Here is a 19,106-nt window from a genome sequence, read left to right as displayed (position 1 = left end):
GTAAAAGTGAGGAATTTTTGCGTGAGATGGGCGAGAAGTTTAAGCAGGTAAATACGGCGTATGAGCAGTTGGTAAAGGAGTTGTAAGTTATGTTTATCTAATATTGAGGAGTATAAAATAATGAAATTATCAGGATTAGTGCCACTATATAGAAGTATGAAAGAGCAAAATATTGAAAGATATAAATTTCGTTATACGCTTAATCATCTTACTTTTGACTGCTTATTTTTCATAGATACTACCCCCTTTGAATTGGTCATGGGCTGTTTACGACACAACTTCGTTATTTTCAAAAATATAGAGCAAGGGTTTGAAGTACACACCTTTATTGAACCCAAAAAAACATATTGGGATTTGGTAAATGCACTCAAAACTACAAACGATAGTGCCAATGCTTTAAATCCGAGAGAATTTTTCTCACAATTCAATGAAAACATACCTAAATGTGCCAATCCAAAGAACGTTCCGACAACCTCAGATATAGCTCCTTATTATTCCAACATTGAGGAGGCTGACAAAATCTATTTTTGTGGTTGGTTAGATAATAATCTCAGGAATAATAGAGTTTCTGATAGTAATTTGGAAAAGACTCAGCGTCTATTGGGCAAGAAGGCTTATGAATTTGCGAAACGAAGAAACCAAAGCACGAGATGGACTGATGAGAGAGGAAAGGAAGTGGTATTATGGTTTCCAGATTGAATTTTAATAACTCACATTCAGCGTCAATCCTATTTGTTGGCGTTTGTAGGTATAGATAGGCAGGTTGGAATCGTTTTTCGTGTGGCTGTAATTGAGGGATAGATTAGGCTTGAATCCTTTATATCCCGTGAAACGATACGAAAGATTAGTGTAGATGGAACTTGCTTTATCATGGCGAATTTCATCATAGGAGGCTTCTTTTTCGTCATACTTGGTTTCGTTATACGATGGAGCAATATATAAGCTCAGAGCGTTCCAGAAAAGTGTGTTGTATTCCAAACGGAATGAATGAGTTGAATTGCTGTTAATCTCTTCTTTTGATAATTCCTTTCCAATAGAAGACCCAATACCGATAAAATCATTTTGTGAGAAGTAATACTTGAAACTGGGTCGGTAGCTTACAGAGATACCATCCCTTGTAGTAGCAGTTTTGTATTGTCGTTCTTGCAACACAAAATGATTATCCCACACGCTATTTTTTCCAAACGCTATCAATATTTGAGGACTGATACCCCGTGTTTGGTTGTAATAGTCCTGCTCATGACCGACTTTTAAGCGGTTGTATGTTAAAGGCAAACCATAGGTGATACTTCCGCTTTTGTAGAAAAGACCAAAGGAGGCATTCAAACTGAGTAAATCCAATGTATTGAGCTTTTGGTAATCTGTTTGGGATATACCAAGATTTGAGCGGAGTTGTAGGGTATTGCTAAAACTCTTGCTGTGCTGAAATCCTATCTGGTATTTATAGGCATTATCTGCGGTTTCTTTGGCATCATCTGAGAGTGTGAAAGGCAGGTTGAAGATCAATACTTCATCTTCATCCGTGGCTGCATTGGCGTTGCTGTCATTGAGATAACCAGCAGAGAAAATGATACTCCAGTTTTTGGGAAATCCATTGCTTTCTACCTGCTCAATTCTGCCAAGATAATAATCCACTTTTTGGGATACACCTTCAGGGAGATTGGGTTGTTTTTTGACAATGAGAAACTCTCCCTTTGCCGTGTCTAAATCTTGCTGAGTAGATTCCTGAGTTCCTTTGGCATAATACGCAAGAGCAAGCTCCAGCCGTATTTGTCCTTGACTCGGTTCTTGTTCTATTGCGGTGGTAAGGTGCTTGATAGCTTCAGGAAAATTGCCTAAACGACTCTGAGAAACTCCCAACAAGAAATAGGTTTCTGTATTGGCTGTGTTGTTTGTAATTTGCTGTTTAAGTAGAGGAAGAGCTTCTTTGAATTTTCCTTCTTTTATAAAGCCATGAGCTTGTTTATTGAGGGTATCATCTGCAAAGACAGGTGTATTGAAGAAGAATACTGTAAGGCACAGGAATAGACGCAAAGTGAGAGTGGTTCGCATGGTATGAGTTTTCTCGCTTATTTCTTAGCCCTGAAAATACCACTCGCTCCACCAGCATCTCCGTGTTGCTTGTCAATGTAAAAGGCTCCTCCGACTTCTTGAGCTTCATTACCATAAAACGAACCCTCTATTTGCCCTCTTCCTCCATTTTGTACACTCATTTGTCCTTGAAAACGATTTTCACTTCGATTGAAATTGGTATTGCTGAAATTTGCCGTAGCCCAATTACTGCCACTGCGTTGAGCGTTAATACTTCCTGAGAGGATATTATTTCCAAAATTCACATTCATGTTAATACTCCCAGTAATCGCATTGAGTTCTCTTGTACCTGAAACATTCACATAGTCTCCTTGAATGGAGCCGTTATAGGTAGCGTTACCTGTAGGATAGCGTCCTCGGTCGGGATACTCATTGGTTTTAATGCCGATGAGGTAATGCCCATGGACAATGTTTTGTTGTTCTCGGTTTCCCCAAGTGTCTCGGAAAGATTGATTTGAATTCCAATCTCCCCAGCCAAGATAGGCGTAATCTGCCCGTGAATCTCCATCCTCATCAGAGGAAGGGGTGTCTTGAATGGTTTCTGCACGAATATTGACATCACCGCCAACATAGCCTTCTTGTACCCCTCCCACACCACTTTCTTCAAAATGTTGGATTTGAAGTCCAATACGCCCTGTGCCAATAAGGTCAGAGAGGATTTCATCTCTATTTGGTCTTTGTATTGATACTTGTACGGCTGAAGAATAGAAGTAATGTTGTTTATTACTGATGCCTGATGAAAAGCCCATGCTTTGACGATTTGAATTACTTTCTTCCTTGATATTGTCTGTGAGAGCGTCTTCTACATCAGGGTTAGTTTCTTGCTGAGGAGGTGTGTATTGGTTTTTTTCATCTTCGTTGGTTGCGAAAGTTGGTGGGGGGATATTTTCATCGTAATCAAATGCTACCTGTTTTCCTAAATCGGTTTCTATTTCTCTGATGACTTCTTGTGAGGTAGCTAAAAGTTTGTCCATCTCGCCATCAAATTCATTGGTAGTCTCATCAAGCTCTTTAGCATATCTGGTTAAAACTCTCTTAGTACCATTTTTGAACACGTCATCTATAGCATCACCGACTTTCGTAATATCTCCAATATATTCAGTTTGATCAGCGAGAACTATTAACTTGGTAATTAAAGATATAGTCTCTTTTTCTATTTCAAGTTCTTTGTATTTGATTGCATTATCAACAATATCCTGACTATTAGGTACGGATGCTTGTACTTGTTTTAGTTTGTTGAGATCGCTATCACTTCCAGTATTCGATATAAGTTTTTCTATGCTTGAGGTTATGGATAGTAGTTGACCTGATATACCAAGTGCTTTTTTGTTTTTTTTATCTTCAATCCCGACTTCCTTGATAACACCAAGAACTGAACGTAGTTGTTGTAGAGAAAGTGGTGCGTCTGTATCAGACTTTTTAGCTTCTAATAAAGAATTCAGAGATTTTGTAACTTTGTATACATAGTGAGCATTTTCTACCTTGCCTTTAGCATCTAAGGCGGTATCGGCTATTTTGACTAAAGGAAAGTTTTTGTATAACACCTTAGCTGAAGCTTTTGCAAACTTGAGTTGATCGCCTAGACCTATAAAGTTATCTTTAGCTATTTCTAAAAGTGAAGACCTTTGGGGTTTAACTGAATTTACTGCTTCTTCTTGCACGTGAATCTTGTTCTCAAGCATTGAATATTTTTCTTCAATCTGTGGATTTACAGTAATACTACTCAGATTTTTTATAACTTCTTTAAACGCCTGATTATTGTAAATATTGATCTTCGCAGTTATGTTCTCGGCTTTGAAGACAAGTTTTCCTATATCTACACCGCCCATCTTGACTCCCTGTATTCTTTCTATATCAGCATTTTGCTTTTGACTTAAAGCGTTAGCTGAAGTACCGTATCTGACTTGGAGATTCATCACTCTTGTCAATGATTGAATCTCTGATTTTTTAATTCCTAGTTCAGAATAATTTTCTTGGATGTATTGCTTCCCAATCTGATTGTAATTCTCAGAAGCAAAAGTTTGAGCTGAAATAAAAAGCCCAATCGCTAAGATTGAGCTTATATAAATTTTTTGTGCAATGTTTACATTGCCTTTGGCTTTGCAAAAATTAAATATATTATGAATCATATATTCACGAGTGGAATGAATAACAGTATGAATGTAAAATACGATAGTCCAAGGGTTCCTATTCTTTTTGAGAAAGTGGCGATACTTCAAGTAAGATAAAATAATATTGCCACTATAGTTAGGATATTTATCAAAAGATCTATTATTCAATAATATCCACTTTTTAGCATAAGGACGGCAATATCTATTGCAAACATTGAATAAATTGCTGGAACTGCGTATCAAACAACCAATAATGCTACAGTGTGCAAGAAAAATCTTAATCATGACATTTCTCCTTTTAAGGCGAAGAAGTACCAAAAATACTGTTTCATATTTTTCAAGTTAAAAACTAAATTCATTTTCAATAATATCCATAATTGTTAAAAAGCAAAATTTTCAAAAAGTTACTTAACCAAGAAGTTGTTTTTGTCGAGTCATCTCTTCTTGTGTTAAATCAATTCGGTTACCGCTTTTAATGCCCTCATAAACATTACGAAGATATTCAATACTTGTTTCTTTGTCTAAAAATCTGAAAGCTGAAGTTGCTACATAGTCAATCTCATTATCAAAAGCCAACCATTGGCGTTTATGTTTTTCTGCAACAAAGCCCGTGGTATTAGAACCAGAAAAAATATCCAACACAATATCATTAGGGTCAGTGAGAAACTTAATGAAAAATTCGGGAAGTTTTGCTGGAAAGCGGGCGGGATGTCTTTTTGCGTTAATGGATTTACAGCCAGACATATAGTTTCCATTGGATTCAGAGTTTGGTATTTGGAGTAAATTTGAGGGAATTGCTCCCTTGTTGTCTTTGCCAAAACTAGCACCTATCGTATGTCCTGACGGTCGTTTCATAGGATCATAAAATTTTTCTGGATTCGCAAGCAGTTTCTTCATTCGTTCACTGTATTCCGTTAAGACATTAGAAATATTCGCTTTTGGATATTCAGTCTTACTAAACCACCACACAGTATTCACAGAGTCTTTCGCTCGAATTTTTCGTTTATTTACCCACTCTATGGGGCTGGGAAGTTTGGATGGGTTATACCAATAGAAATCCTCTGCTAGAAAAAAACCTATTTCATCACAAAAGTGCATCAATACCCGAAAATTATAGAGACTTCTTGTGGGCACTCCTTTTCTGTACGCTCCACCTAAATCTAAAACAAAGCTCCCGTTATCAGTGAGCTTTTTATATACCCGTTCCGCAAACTGAGCTAACCAAGCAACATACTCATTCTGATTCGTATTCCCATATTCTTTCTTTCGTTGCAAGGCAAAGGGAGGACTGGTCATAACGAGATTCACGCTGTTGTTTGGTAGTTGGTCTAACAAATCGAGAGAATCACCATAGTATGCCTGTCCAAAATCGGTACAGTACGATGGCTTAATCAATATGGAGCTTGAAAGCGTATCTATTTTTTTACTAAGAGAGGTCATAGTGCTACTTATAGTCTGTAGACATAAAGTCATCATCAATATGAAAATTATAACCTTATGTTTGACAAAAAGTCTTCAGATTTACATAAGACTAGATTTTTATTTGCTAAGAATATCAAGAGGGTTCGCCTGTTGAAGGGAATATCTCAAGAGAAATTAGCTGAACTTTCGGGTCTTCATCGAACCTACGTTGGTTCTATTGAACGTAGTGAGAGAAATGTTTCCATAGACAACATGGAACGTTTAGCAATAGCACTAGAAACACCTCTCAAGGAATTATTGAATGAAGAAAACTCATCCTGATATAGATATTTTCAACACAATATATCCAAACATCATCAGGCTACAAGAACTTGCTGACAAGCATGGAATTAATGATATTTTTCAAGACAATGGGGGAAAGTTGCTTCAAGTCCTTCTCCTCACTGGTTTAGAGATTTTGCCAGGCAGAGAGGGTAATGATGCAAAAGATTCTAATGGAAAAGAGTATGAGCTAAAGTCTGTCAATACCTTGCTTACAAAGAGTTTCTCCACTCATCATCACATGAATCCTACGATTATTAAAAAGTATCGTCAAGTTGATTGGGTTTTTGCTGTTTATGAGGGCATCAAGTTATTGTCAATACACCAACTTTCGCCTGAAAATCTTGATCCTTACTACAAAAAATGGGAGGAAAAGTGGCATGCGGATGGTGGCAAAGACATCAATAATCCAAAAATTCCATTGAAATATGTGATTGAGCATGGTTCTGTGATTTATCAAGTGTAAAAGGGAGCCGAAGCTCCCTTGAAGGCAAGAAGCTAAACCCCTAAGCCCAACTCGCCTGCTAACCGATACGCAGTTTCTTCAAACCCGAACCATGCAAGCGTGTTTTTCCAGTCTCGGTCTCCGACATTGAGAGCTTCACCGACATTTTCCAGATACTCAATCCTGAGTTCTTCAATCTCATGGTAGTGCTTGTCGTAGAAAGTATGAGTATCTGTGTAGTAAATAAGCTTACCAACCATGCCAGAAACGCATCCATGCTGGAGCAAATCACTGAAGAAGCATTTAATATCATCATCTGAATCATAGTCTAATGCTTCCTCAATAACTTCCCGTTTGAGTGTTTCTTTTTCCAGTTCAAGCATTTCTTGGAGCTTGGTTTTCAAAGTGTTGTTTTCTTCCTGTGCTGTTTTCATAATAATTCTCCTCGTTTAGTTAGTGAATAAAAACGAGAAGTAAAAAAAGGGCTGGGAACAGGAGGAAATCAAGGTGGAGACTCTGTACTACCTTTATTTTTGACGACCAGAACTTACACTTCTCATAAGATTTTATTACTGATAAACGAGGAACAAGAATTGATGAGCACAGGCAAGAAAACTTGAGACACAGACAAGCTCCAAGACCTATGATTTTGGAAAGAGTCGATACTGGAAGTGATGAAGCTACAATTGATCAGATGATGAATGCTTCTTCAGACTGCTTTTTAGTTTGCGTTGGTGGGGTTGGTCAACAGTTACAAAGATACGATTTCTATGAACAAGGCATTGACGATTATCTGCTCAGGTCGTATCTGGAAAGGTGAATTGTTTTGGTTGTGGACTGGGAAAATTGAACTGTTGCTTGATTGGATTGTCTGTGAGGTCAGTTGAGTTGGCATTGAGGCTTCTTGCCTTCGGTTGAGCATTGAAAACCATTACTTGAATGAATTTGCATTTCCAGCGTTTATGGATATAACAGAAGATACCAAACGTGAACTTGTAAAATCTGACATACCTCCTGTAAAAGGGATAGGTTGGTTTGACTGTTGGTATGTTAGCTTTACCTATCCCTTTTTTAGGATGGGTAAAGGGTTCGCCAAAGCATGAAAATGAGGCATGGAGTTTGTGAAACTTCAGCCTTATTTTTAATAATAATCTACTTTTTGAGTAAATGTATTGTTTTTATACTCCCTATATATAGACTTTATTTCCTTTCTGCCATTTTCAGGGTTATATAGATTGTTTAGCATCATATTAAATGCCGTGTTTGAAGCTTCTTGTACTATAGCATGGAGTGAACCATTAGCCTCACCATATCCTTCCTCTTCACCAGCACTCTCAGGAGTTTTCAGTCCCCAACTGACTTGATAGTTGTAATCATCAAAACGATTGATTTGTACCCCTATACTGATAAAATATTTATACTCATTGAGTGATTTTTCAGCATTGATTCTCGCATCATTCTTATCCATTGCCATGATGCATACATCGCTGTTTCGTATATTATCATGTATCTCTTTTTGAACTAAGTCAGATGTCCTTAAATGCTTCACAGCATAAGGATGAGTTTTTACTTCAATCTCTTTGTTAATTTTTTTCAGAATATCAGACAAAGCCTCAACTTTCTTCTTGCCTATATGCTCTTCTGAGAAATACCTATTTAAGTTTGCTTTTTCAACTTTATCATAATCAACAAGTACCAAATTTTTTGCACCAGTTCTCACAAGACTTTCAGCAAAATTTGCACCTACACCACCACATCCCAACACTATAAAGGTCTTCTCTGAGATACACTCTAGAATTTTTTTATCTAAGATTTTTTTTACTCTTGAAATGAGTTCACTCATGAATCAAAGTTGATATGACAATATAAACTATCTAATAGATTTACCACATTTGCAAAGCCAAAGCCTTGAACACCAATGGAATAAGGAAAGTATTTCAAATCATGAAAGATAAATTCTTTATAGTCAGGATGCGGTTTCGGAGCACTTCCATCTATTTGTTGAATTTTTTCTGGCGTGTAATTCAGCCAAGTTTTAGGTGAAAAAGTGCTATTAGATTTGACAGCTAACGCAATGTTTATAAATGGATGATGAGCTTCAATGTTCAAGGGTTTGTAATTTTGAATAATAATTACCGTATCAGAAATATCGGAGGGAATATCGGCAGTATCAGGAATACAATATTCTATTCCTCGTTCTATGAGAATCTTTTCGACCTCCATAATAATTTAAATTACCTTTAGGAGCCAGGAATACCTTTTGTTTCAGTCGTATCTTCTCTTCTTATCAAAAAAGCCTTATACCATTTTTGGTCTTCAGGTGATTCAAACTTAATTTCAGCACGAGAAATCTCAAGTCTTACATTTTCCAAACCTTCAATGACGTTAGATTTAGACACATAACCCTCACCAATTGCCATTGGTTCATGATTCCCACCAGCCTTCAAAGTCCAATACCATTGTTCATCTTTTTCACTTTGACGATATTCAAATCTGTATTTAGAGGTGTCAGTTGATTCAGACTCTAAACAAATTTCAGTCTCTTGCTTTACATGACACTGCATTTTCTCAACAGACTTTAATGCATTTTCTCTGTGGAATGGTTCTTCTGAATGTGCGATAATCTTATGATTATCATCTTTCAGGTTCCATCTGTAGTTTTGATTCCCTTTATCATCGGAGATGTATATTGTGAAATAGCTCATAAGTTAAGTGATGTACTAGGTTAAGATAAAATTGACTTTAGCAATCATATTGATTAACATAAATATAAGGAAATAAAATTTTTTTTCAAGTCAAAATGATACAAGCATTTAAGCAATTTTTTAATAAAATCCTTGCTTTTTTCTTTCCTCAGAAAACGAGTAAATACGAAGAAACACTAAAACAGATACGCTCTTCTCCTCATAGCTGTGCATTGTGTGCTCTTTATCAAGTTCTTCCAGAGTTTACTTTTCAAGAATTAAACGAAGCGTTTAGGCTATGCACAGAAGATGCATGGCCGAATAGAGGAGTAACTAATAAAGAATTTAATATTATGCTCAAATACTTGGATGTTTTCAAGCGATTCCTCTACAATGATAGCGATACCAGTTTTCATGAAATATTAAAGATACAATCAGACGCTATAGTTCTTGTACACGGGCATTATACCGTGGTGCAAAAAGGACAGATACGAGACCAATACGGGAGTTTTCCTAGAAAAAGTGAGAAAGTCTATTGCTACTGGATACTAAAATAACTTGTTTCAGACAGTTGTGAGATTTCTCCGCAGGAAGTGAAATTTTTATGGAAGGGCACACTACCATATAATTGTAAAGAAGGGCTGGATATGGTTCAATTTAGGGTGCTTTAAGGGTATGGTGCTACATTTGGTGCTCTACGTCTGAATTGATAAATTAAAAAATGATTAAAATCAAACATTTATCGTTTTGTTTCAATTCCGACCTCTACCATAAACTCTCATCTTAGTTTTTTATCATGTGTTTTTTCAATAAAAATTCACCGCTTCTATAAAACAGGTGATAATTGAAAATTTTTTATATGTAGAGATGTCCATTTATGGCGTCTCCCATGATAAAAATCAAATACGATGAAGATGAATGAGATGCGATAAATCGTATCTCTACCTTTTTATTTTTTTCTAATAAAAAATTTTTAATTCAAAATTAGTGAAGTCAACTCATTAAGACTCACCCTCAGGTAGGGAAATCCATCCTTGTGATTTGTAGGCGTTGCGATAGAGTGATACTTTCGCTTGTCTATGTAGCAAATCACCTAAGCATTGATCTCCGGCATCAATGGCTAATTTTAGTAGGCTTGCGTATACACTAGAGGTAATTAAAGCATCACCCAGTGCTGTGTGCCGTCCCCAATCGGGTATTTGGAAAAATGAGGCTAAGGATTCTAGGGTAACTTGTTGTTCTCGCAAAGAGGGAATTAAGCTGTAGCCTAAAATCATGGTGTCTAGGAAATATTTAGGATTCCAATCAATGCTCTGACTTTGACGATGCAAGTTATTTTGCAACAAGCTAATGTCAAAACCAATTTGGTGTCCCACTAATAATCCACTTTGTAAATGTGCTTGTAGCTCTTGCTCCCAAAGTTGCTCTAAAGTTGGCTTACCTAGTAAATCTTGATTACTAATGCCGTGAAATTCTTGGGATTTTTTACTAATCTTCACATCGGATAAGATTAATTCATCAACAACTTCACGTGAATGGATATTTAATCCATGGCAGTATACACCTCCTAAAGAAATGGCTGCATCTTTGTTTACATCTAGCCCTGTTGCTTCAATATCAAACACAAAACCAAATAACTCTTCTATTGGAGTTTGTGGAGTAGCTGGTATTTTTTCAGGAAGTTCTTGGTGCAAAGTAAAGTCATGATACACGCCAGATTCCACTTCACCTTTTTTTAATTGATTGGCGGTATAGTCAGGGTCAAAAACGTGTGTATCAAAGCATATCACAAATCCTTGATTTTTTAGTGGCGTAATCCAGACATCAAGTTTTTTTTCTATCACGAGAAGATAGCATCGTTTGGTAACGGCGTTCATCTGGAAAAATAGCCAATATATCGGCTAAACCACGGCGGCGAAAAGCAGAAAAAATACTCCTACCAACTACTAGGGAATCTTTTCCCATTACCTCTGCCGCCTGATGATTAAACAGGGTAATAATGCCATCTTTGTTTACTACAATGACGCAATCTACCATCGATTCAATCACATCCACAAAATGACTGAGTTGATGTTGGTTTAACTCATGATGTTGCTGACGATAACGGTTGATACGTTGTATCCAGTAATTGACTGTTTGGGATGAACTCTCAAAGACAATCTCATCAAATTTACTTGCTTCATTATTTGTGGTCAGTATTTTTTTTGATAAGTTATCTAACCCCATAAAAATATGATACATGCGATACACACCAAATCCTATGATGGCAATTCCCATCAAGTCAATGACCATACGCAAAGAAATAGGTAAAAATGTGCCAAGATGAATCCACGCTGATTCCATAAAAAAAAGCACGCCTACTCCGATAAAAAAACAGCTGATGATCCAAATAAAATCAGCATAATGATAATGACGTGCATGCTTCACATTAGCCTCCCTGTTATCATCTCTTGAGTGCGTAAACGAAGTTCTTTAATTGCCTTAACTGCCTGTACCAACAGTGCTTCTTCTTTCATGTTTAAGCTTTTCAATATAACATAATTAGTGATTTTTTCCCCAGACTGATATGCTTTAATCTGACGATCAAACAACAAATCACAGGTATGAATAAATGCCATCCGTAAGCTATAAGCAAGAGAACTATCCAGCACACCTAAACTAGTTAACTCATCTAGACGTTGCAAATTGGAAATAGACTGCACGCCATGTTTCAAACAAAGCAAACGTAACAATCGTGTCATGGGAGCCATCACCGCATATTTTAGACTTAGCTGACCTTTGCGTGGACCACTAAAACTTTCACCTTTTAACCCACCCCAAAAAGTCAATTCTGTACCAGATTGATCATAGGCAAGTAACTCCCTTAAAAAGCTTGGATATTGGCGACACATAGCAAGCATTTTTTTTCTCAGTTTCTCTGCCAGTTCATGATCTCCAGCAATACAACTGAAATCAAAAAAAATATCGACATAACGTTCGGCATATTTCGTCTTACGTGAAAACCAAGATTCCATTTGCACGATCCATTCATTAAAAGGTTTTCGCCATTGAGGGTTGGTTACCATAATATTACCCGTGCAAAGATCAAAACCAGCCTTATCTAAAATATACGTAAGTTTTTCAGATAAAGCAATATACCATGCATCCACTTTTCGTTGGTCTAAATCCGGCGACATTTCAAAAATCATGGCATTATCTTGATCCGGTGAAAAGAAACTCTCACCTCTAGCAACTGAGCCTAGTACCAACAAAGCATAATTAGTAGGGACTTCCCCCCACCCTTCTTCTTTCATTTGTTGGAAAGCATTCTGTAGGGCGTAACGATGAATATCATTATTTAACTGTCCAATCACCGCTTGAATTTGATGAGAAGATAATCCCTCAAGTTTTAGGTTTGAGACGAGTTCAAATTGTGCCTGCTTAATTTGTGTTAATCCCTCTAAGGAATCATCTTGAGTAAGCGTACGCACTTCATCAAGTGCACGATGATTGGCCAGGAAAAAAGCATCTCGCATACGCACAACACCACATACGTTATTTGTCGCATCCAGTACAGGCAGATGGCGTAAGTTATGATTTAGCATCAAGCCAACCGCTTTATACAGATAATCAGTACTCTTAACCGTAGCCACTTGTGTTGTCATTAATTCACTCACTGGCACAGTTTTATCCACTTGAAAAGCCACTCGACGAGCAATATCACTCTCTGTTATAATGCCTAAAATAGCACCTTCCTCCTGCACTAAAACAGAGCTAACATTTTCCTTGTTCATTAACTCTACTACATCAATAATTGGTACCTCTCTTGATACGCTTACTGAATTTTTGCCTATACAATCGGATACTTTTTGCAAAAAGATAGCGGTACGTGTAGGTTGCAGTTCTTTCATTGTGAATAATGGTTAAATAATATAGTGTATATAAAAAAAGCCCTTACGGGCTTCTTTTTTTCAAGTAAACTATCTCGTATCTATTTTCTATGCTATGAATTATTGGCAATTGCATGTGAGAGTAATTCTTTAGCGGGAATATATCCTGATGTTATTTTTCCATTGGCAAATACAATAGTAGGGGTGGCTCTAACACCTAGCCTCCTTCCTAAGTTAAATTGCTTAGCAATTTCTGGATTGCAATTGGCTCTTTTGGGCATTTTACTGATGTCTTTTCCTAGTTTGGAAGTTGTCATTGCACGTTGCTGATCTTTGGAACACCATACATCAACTGCTTTTTTCCAATCTTGAGAATTTTCATTACCACTGCGAGGAAAAGATAGATAGTTAACAGTAATTCCTAGCTTATTTAACTCTGGCATTTCACTGTGTAATTTTCGACAGTAAAAACAATCTATATCCGTAAATACCCAAATTGATGATTTAGGATTTTTGGCTTTAAATGTAATAAAAAGATTTGAATCAAGTTCCTTGATTTGTGCTAAATTGAACTCTTGACGAAGACTCTGAGTAATGTTCTTTCCTTCATCAATATTCCATGCATCACCTGCTAGAAAATGCTTGCCATTTTTACTAATGAGACCATACTCCCCTTTATGTTGCACAAGATAAAAGTTCGGCACTTCACTATCTAAAATATTAATTTCTTCTGCATTAACACCGTATCGAGCACCACCTAAAACATTAGCTAACTTTTGTTTGATTTCGGCTTTACTGATATTTTTTGCTTGAGTGTCAACAACAAACAAGCATGAGAAAAAGACTATTGTTAGTGCACCTAGTGCACCAAATAATTGAAAGCAGTTACTTCGTTGTAAGGCATTATTCACAATAAAAAATTCTGTTAATCTATCTTTAATATCTCAGATAAATGCCGTAGTAAAAAATTTACTTTTTGCTTTTACCCTTATCTAATTTCTCACGAATTCTTGCTGATTTACCCACACGATCTCTCAGATAGTAAATTTTTGCACGACGCACAACACCACGACGCTCAACTTTAATACTATCAATCAATGGACTATGCGTTTGAAAAACACGCTCAACACCAACACCATAAGAAATTTTTCTTACAGTAAAAGATGAATTGATGCCACGATTTTTCTTCGCAATCACCACGCCTTGAAAGGTTTGTAAACGCTCACGCTCACCCTCCCTAACTCTAACAGATACAGATATCGTATCTCCAGGCGAAAACTCAGTCCTTTGTTGCAAATTTTCTTTATCTAAGGCTTCAATAATCTGACTCATAACGTACTAATTTTCCTAAAAATATAAATAATATAAATACTGGGATAATAAAAATAAATCACTAGGTAAAAGTAAACAAAAAGTTACTTCAAAAACTGGAATAATCTATTAATTATATACTATACGATGCGTATAAACCGTTATCGTATAAACCGTTATGCAGAAAAGTCGATTAAAATTATAAGGTACTTGTCAAAAAACATTTCACCTTTAAACTAGTAAAAAATCTCAAGTTGTACTCTAGGTTTTTTTGCATGCTCTTATATTAATTGTTATACGTTGTAAATGAATACAGAAAAATTACGCAATATTGCCATCATCGCCCATGTTGATCATGGTAAAACAACTTTGGTTGATAAACTACTCATGCAATCAAACACCTTTGATGAGCGTTTTAGACCAGAAGAAAGAATGATGGACTCTAATGATTTAGAAAAAGAACGAGGCATTACGATTAGTGCTAAAAATACTGCTATTAACTGGCAAGATTATCGCATTAATATTGTTGATACTCCCGGACATGCAGATTTTGGTGGCGAAGTGGAGCGCGTATTATCAATGGTTGACAGCGTCCTTCTATTGGTTGATGCAGTAGATGGACCAATGCCACAGACACGTTTTGTAACACAAAAAGCCTTTGAGCAGGGCTTAAAACCTATTGTGGTGGTCAATAAAATTGATCGCCCATCCGCTCGCCCAGATTGGGTTATTGATCAAGTGTTTGATTTATTTGATCGCTTAGGGGCTAATGAAGAGCAATTAGATTTCTCAGTTATCTACACCTCAGCTATTGAGGGAATTGCCAGCCTAGATTATCCACCTAATCCCAATGATAAGGATATGAGCCAGCTTTTCCAGACTATTATTCATAAAGTTCCTCCGCCAGAAGTGAATACAAATAAGCCTTTACAAATGCAAATTACTGCTTTAGATTACTCTACTTTTCTTGGAGCTATTGGCATTGGTAGAATTAAGCAAGGCTCACTATCTAAAAATATGATGGTGACATTGATAGAACCAAATGGAAAAAACGCAACGTGAAAGTGGGACAAATTCTTGGCTTTCATGGCTTAGAAAAAAATGAAGTAGAAAATGCTTCAGCTGGAGATATTGTGGGTGTGGTAGGTATTGATCCCATTTATATTTCAGACACCCTTTGTGACATAAAGTCCCCTCAATCTTTGCCTCCTCTGAAAGTGGATGAACCAACAGTAAGCATGACTTTTCGTGTCAACAATTCCCCCACTGCCGGACAAGATGGTCAGTTTGTTACTTCACGACTAATCGGTGATCGCTTGCAAAAAGAACTCATCTATAATGTTGCCTTACGGGTTGAAAATACCGATGATGCCAGCGTGTTTAAAGTCTCTGGTCGTGGTGAATTACACTTGTCTGTGTTAATTGAAAACATGCGTCGTGAAGGGTTTGAACTGTGTGTTGGCAGACCTCAAGTGATTACCAAAGAAATTGATGGAGTCCTATGTGAGCCATTTGAACAACTGACTTTGGATATTGAAGAACAACATCAAGGAGCAGTTATGGAGAGCATTGGCTTACGCAAAGGAGAATGTAAAAATATGCAACCAGATAATACTGGTCGTATTCGTTTGGATTATATTATCCCCTCACGGGGATTATTGGGGTTTAGAACAGAATTTCTAACTCTTACCACAGGAACAGGATTATGGTACAGCATATTTGATAAATATGCTCCTTTTAAAGGCAAGAAAAATGAGGAAATTGCTCAAAGAAACAATGGCTCATTAATCTCAAATGGTGTTGGCAAAGCCACTGCCTATTCCATTTTTAACTTACAAAAAAGCGGCAAATTTTTTATTGGTCCCGGTGAGCCAGTTTATGAGGGGATGGTCCTAGGAATTCATTCTCGAGATAATGATTTAGTGGTTAATGTCACCAAAGGTAAACAACTCACTAATATTCGTGCTGCTGGCTCAGATGAAAATCTTATCCTCACTCCACCACTAAAATTTGATTTAGATCAGGCGATTGAATTAATTAAAAATGATGAATTGGTAGAAGTTACCCCAAATCACTTACGTATTCGTAAAAAGTTACTTTCTGAAGTGGATCGTAAGAGACAGGGACGTCAAGCTAAATCATAGCACCTAGCATAAATAGATCATTATGCTACACGCACAAGATACATCCCAATAAATGTTGCTAATAAGCACAATCCAAGGTTAAGAAAAATATTTACCATCGCTTTTAGCCACTCGGCATTTTGCATCAACATAAGCGTATCTAATGAAAATGTAGAGAATGTGGTAAATGCTCCAAGAAAGCCAATAATCAGTATACTGTGTGCATAGATATTTGTGCCCCATTTTTCTAAAATTAGCATGGATATTACGCCTGCAAAAAATGATCCCATTACATTGATAATTAAGATACCATAAGGAAAGCTATTACCAAGTAATGTTGTGACAGAGGAAAGGGCAAGAAAACGCATCATGGCACCTACGGCACCACCTACAGCAATTAACATGAGTTGTTTAATTAACACAGCTACTCATTATACTGGAAACTTTTGCCCAAAAAACTCACTTAAATAAATAGCCATATAATGGTCAATAAGCAACACACAAAATAAAAGAAGCAAATACCAAATGGATACCCAAAAACTTTTCATCTCATAGGATTTCTTCTCCGGATATTTGATCATAAGGACGGCGTAACTTAAGTACCACAATCCCAAACCTAGTGCCCCAACCAAATAAAGCCAACCAGACATACCAATGATAAATGGCAAAATGGAAATCACAATTAACAAAATCTTATACAATAGAATCTGCTGACGTGTATACTCAATACCATGAGTAATCGGGAGCATCGGTACACTAGCCTTATCGTACTCATCTTTACGATGAATGGCAAGTGCCCAAAAATGTGGCGGTGTCCACACAAAAATAATGAGGAATAAAAGCAAGGATTCAACACTGACATTGCCAGTAATCGCTACCCATCCAAGAAGCGGTGGAGCAGCACCACTAGCACCACCTATAACAATATTTTGTGGGGTAGCATGCTTGAGATAAACGGTATAAATAAAAGCATAGCCAACTAAGGCAAAACCTGTGAGTATGGCACAAAGAGGATTCACCAAGAAAAAAAGTGCCCCCTCACCAATCCCACCAATTATTGTGGCAAAAATAATTGCCGCCCTCATACTAACTTTACCCTGCGGAATAGGACGGCTGAACGTACGATTCATTTTTTCATCAATACGATGGTCAATGATGTGGTTAATTGCAGCCGCTGAAGCAGAAACCAATGTTATACCAATGATTCCAAATAGAAAGTTAGACCATGGCAAGTGTTCTATGCCAGGGGCTGCAAGCAACATGCCTACAATAGCCGTAAGCACTAATAAAGCAACAACATTAGGCTTACATAATCTGAAATAAGATTGAGCAATCGATGTTTGCATGGTCATAATTTCTTACTACCCTATACGAGAATATTTTAATAAACGCTCCATATCTTTAAGCATTAATTTAGGGTCTTGCTTTCCTTTTGGATAGCGCATCATAAAATTCCCTAATGGATCAACAAGTAAGATGCTCTCTAAAAGAAGATCTTTGGATAGTTCAAAAGGTGAGGTGATCTTTTTCCATTGTTCTTTGGTTGCTGAAGGAAGGTAAGGCACCATGATTTTTGATGCAAAATTTTTGGGTTTGTGTTCTTCTTGTAGAGCTTCTGTACTAATAAGCAAAGTATGTACACGCCTCATATTCTCATTAGTTAATATACGAGTAGTCTCTGCTGATAATAAACGATCTTTACACGATTGATTACATTGCTCGGCAACAACCACAAGTGTCCAAAACCCCTTGCTGGGCAAAGCTTCTATCTCTCTCATTGGTGAGATGATTTCTCCATAATTTACCGTACTTTGTCCACCTGTTTGACTGACATATTGAAAATACATAGTACCAAATAGAAAAGGTAAGAAGGTTATTGCCAAGAGCATCCAACCTGTTTTTTTATTCATAATAGTCCCTGACTGGTTTAATTATCTAACTGTGAAATTAATTCATCACTAATATTTAAATTCGTTGATACATGTTGCACATCATCTAAATCTTCTAAGGCTTCTATGACATTTAATGTTTTCTTGGTATCTTCAAGAGATAGATCAACATTTAAGTTAGCAATAAAACTCACTTCGCTATGCATGGGTGTAGCAGATTGTGTAACAAATGCCTCTTTAAGTTGATTAAAATCATCAGCTGCACAGGTAACTTCAAATGTTTTATCTGGTAAGGATTCCACTTCTTCTGCACCATAAGAAAGTCCAATCTCTAAGAGCATCTCCTCATCGTATTCATGAGAAAAATGAAATACTCCTTTTTTCTCAAACAAATAGGCAACTGACCCATCCGTACCAAGGTTACCACCATTTTTACTTAAAATATGACGCACCTCAGCTACTGTACGTTGCCGGTTATCCGTTAAACAATCAATCATAATTGCAATACCATTTGGACCATAACCTTCATAACGAATGGACTCATAGTTTTGCCCTTCAATATTACCACTACCACGTGCAATAGCCTTATCAATAGTGTCTCGCTTCATGTTATTAGACAATGCCTTATCCAGTGCAAGACGCAAGCGTGGATTACTATCAATATCACCACCCTCTTTAGCAGCAACGGTAAGCTCCCGAATTAGCTTAGTAAAAATCTTCCCTCTTTTAGCATCCTGTCCTGCTTTACGATGCTTAATATTTGCCCATTTACTATGTCCAGCCATTGAAATTACCTTTATATTTTTTTATATGTTTTATGGTTATAAGTGTTCTAAAAAT

The 19,106-nt window shown here is 36.8% G+C and overlaps 5 protein-coding genes across 5 annotated transcripts; 2 read left to right on the top strand and 3 right to left on the bottom strand.

Moving 5' to 3' along the window:
- Positions 1-4,610: 4,610 nt before the first annotated feature.
- Positions 4,611-5,642, bottom strand: LOC145274951 (type II methyltransferase M.PvuII-like). Its single transcript, XM_080127546.1, has one exon. The coding sequence runs from the start codon at positions 5,640-5,642 to the stop codon at positions 4,611-4,613; it is 1,032 nt and encodes a 343-aa protein (XP_079983672.1).
- Positions 5,643-5,925: 283 nt separating this feature from the next.
- LOC145274950 (type II restriction enzyme PvuII-like) lies at positions 5,926-6,411 on the top strand. Its single transcript, XM_080127545.1, has one exon. It carries the CDS (start codon positions 5,926-5,928, stop codon positions 6,409-6,411), a length of 486 nt encoding a protein of 161 aa, XP_079983671.1.
- An 8,149-nt stretch (positions 6,412-14,560) lies between these two features.
- LOC145274948 (large ribosomal subunit assembly factor BipA-like) lies at positions 14,561-16,398 on the top strand. Its single transcript, XM_080127544.1, is given in 2 exon segments — positions 14,561-15,284; positions 15,287-16,398. Coding segments are annotated over 2 exon segments (1,836 nt in total).
- A 410-nt stretch (positions 16,399-16,808) lies between these two features.
- On the bottom strand, positions 16,809-17,723 carry LOC145274947 (protoheme IX farnesyltransferase-like). Its single transcript, XM_080127543.1, has one exon. The coding sequence runs from the start codon at positions 17,721-17,723 to the stop codon at positions 16,809-16,811; it is 915 nt and encodes a 304-aa protein (XP_079983669.1).
- Positions 17,724-18,304: 581 nt separating this feature from the next.
- LOC145274946 (putative transcriptional regulatory protein IL1088) lies at positions 18,305-19,051 on the bottom strand. Its single transcript, XM_080127542.1, has one exon. The coding sequence runs from the start codon at positions 19,049-19,051 to the stop codon at positions 18,305-18,307; it is 747 nt and encodes a 248-aa protein (XP_079983668.1).
- Positions 19,052-19,106: the final 55 nt, after the last annotated feature.

Source organism: Euprymna scolopes, unplaced genomic scaffold, assembly GCF_053919585.1.
Source record: "Euprymna scolopes isolate OS-2025 unplaced genomic scaffold, ASM5391958v1 sca51, whole genome shotgun sequence".
NCBI lineage: Eukaryota > Metazoa > Mollusca > Cephalopoda > Sepiida > Sepiolidae > Euprymna > Euprymna scolopes.
This window is presented reverse-complemented; position numbering and strand designations above follow the sequence as displayed.

Bases quoted from the DNA above. Each gene is read 5' to 3' on its own strand.
- LOC145274946 (XM_080127542.1), bottom strand. From the start codon at position 19,051: ATGGCTGGACATAGTAAATGGGCAAATATTAAGCATCGTAAAGCAGGA.
- LOC145274950 (XM_080127545.1), top strand. From the start codon at position 5,926: ATGAAGAAAACTCATCCTGATATAGATATTTTCAACACAATATATCCA.
- LOC145274947 (XM_080127543.1), bottom strand. From the start codon at position 17,723: ATGCAAACATCGATTGCTCAATCTTATTTCAGATTATGTAAGCCTAAT.
- LOC145274951 (XM_080127546.1), bottom strand. From the start codon at position 5,642: ATGACCTCTCTTAGTAAAAAAATAGATACGCTTTCAAGCTCCATATTG.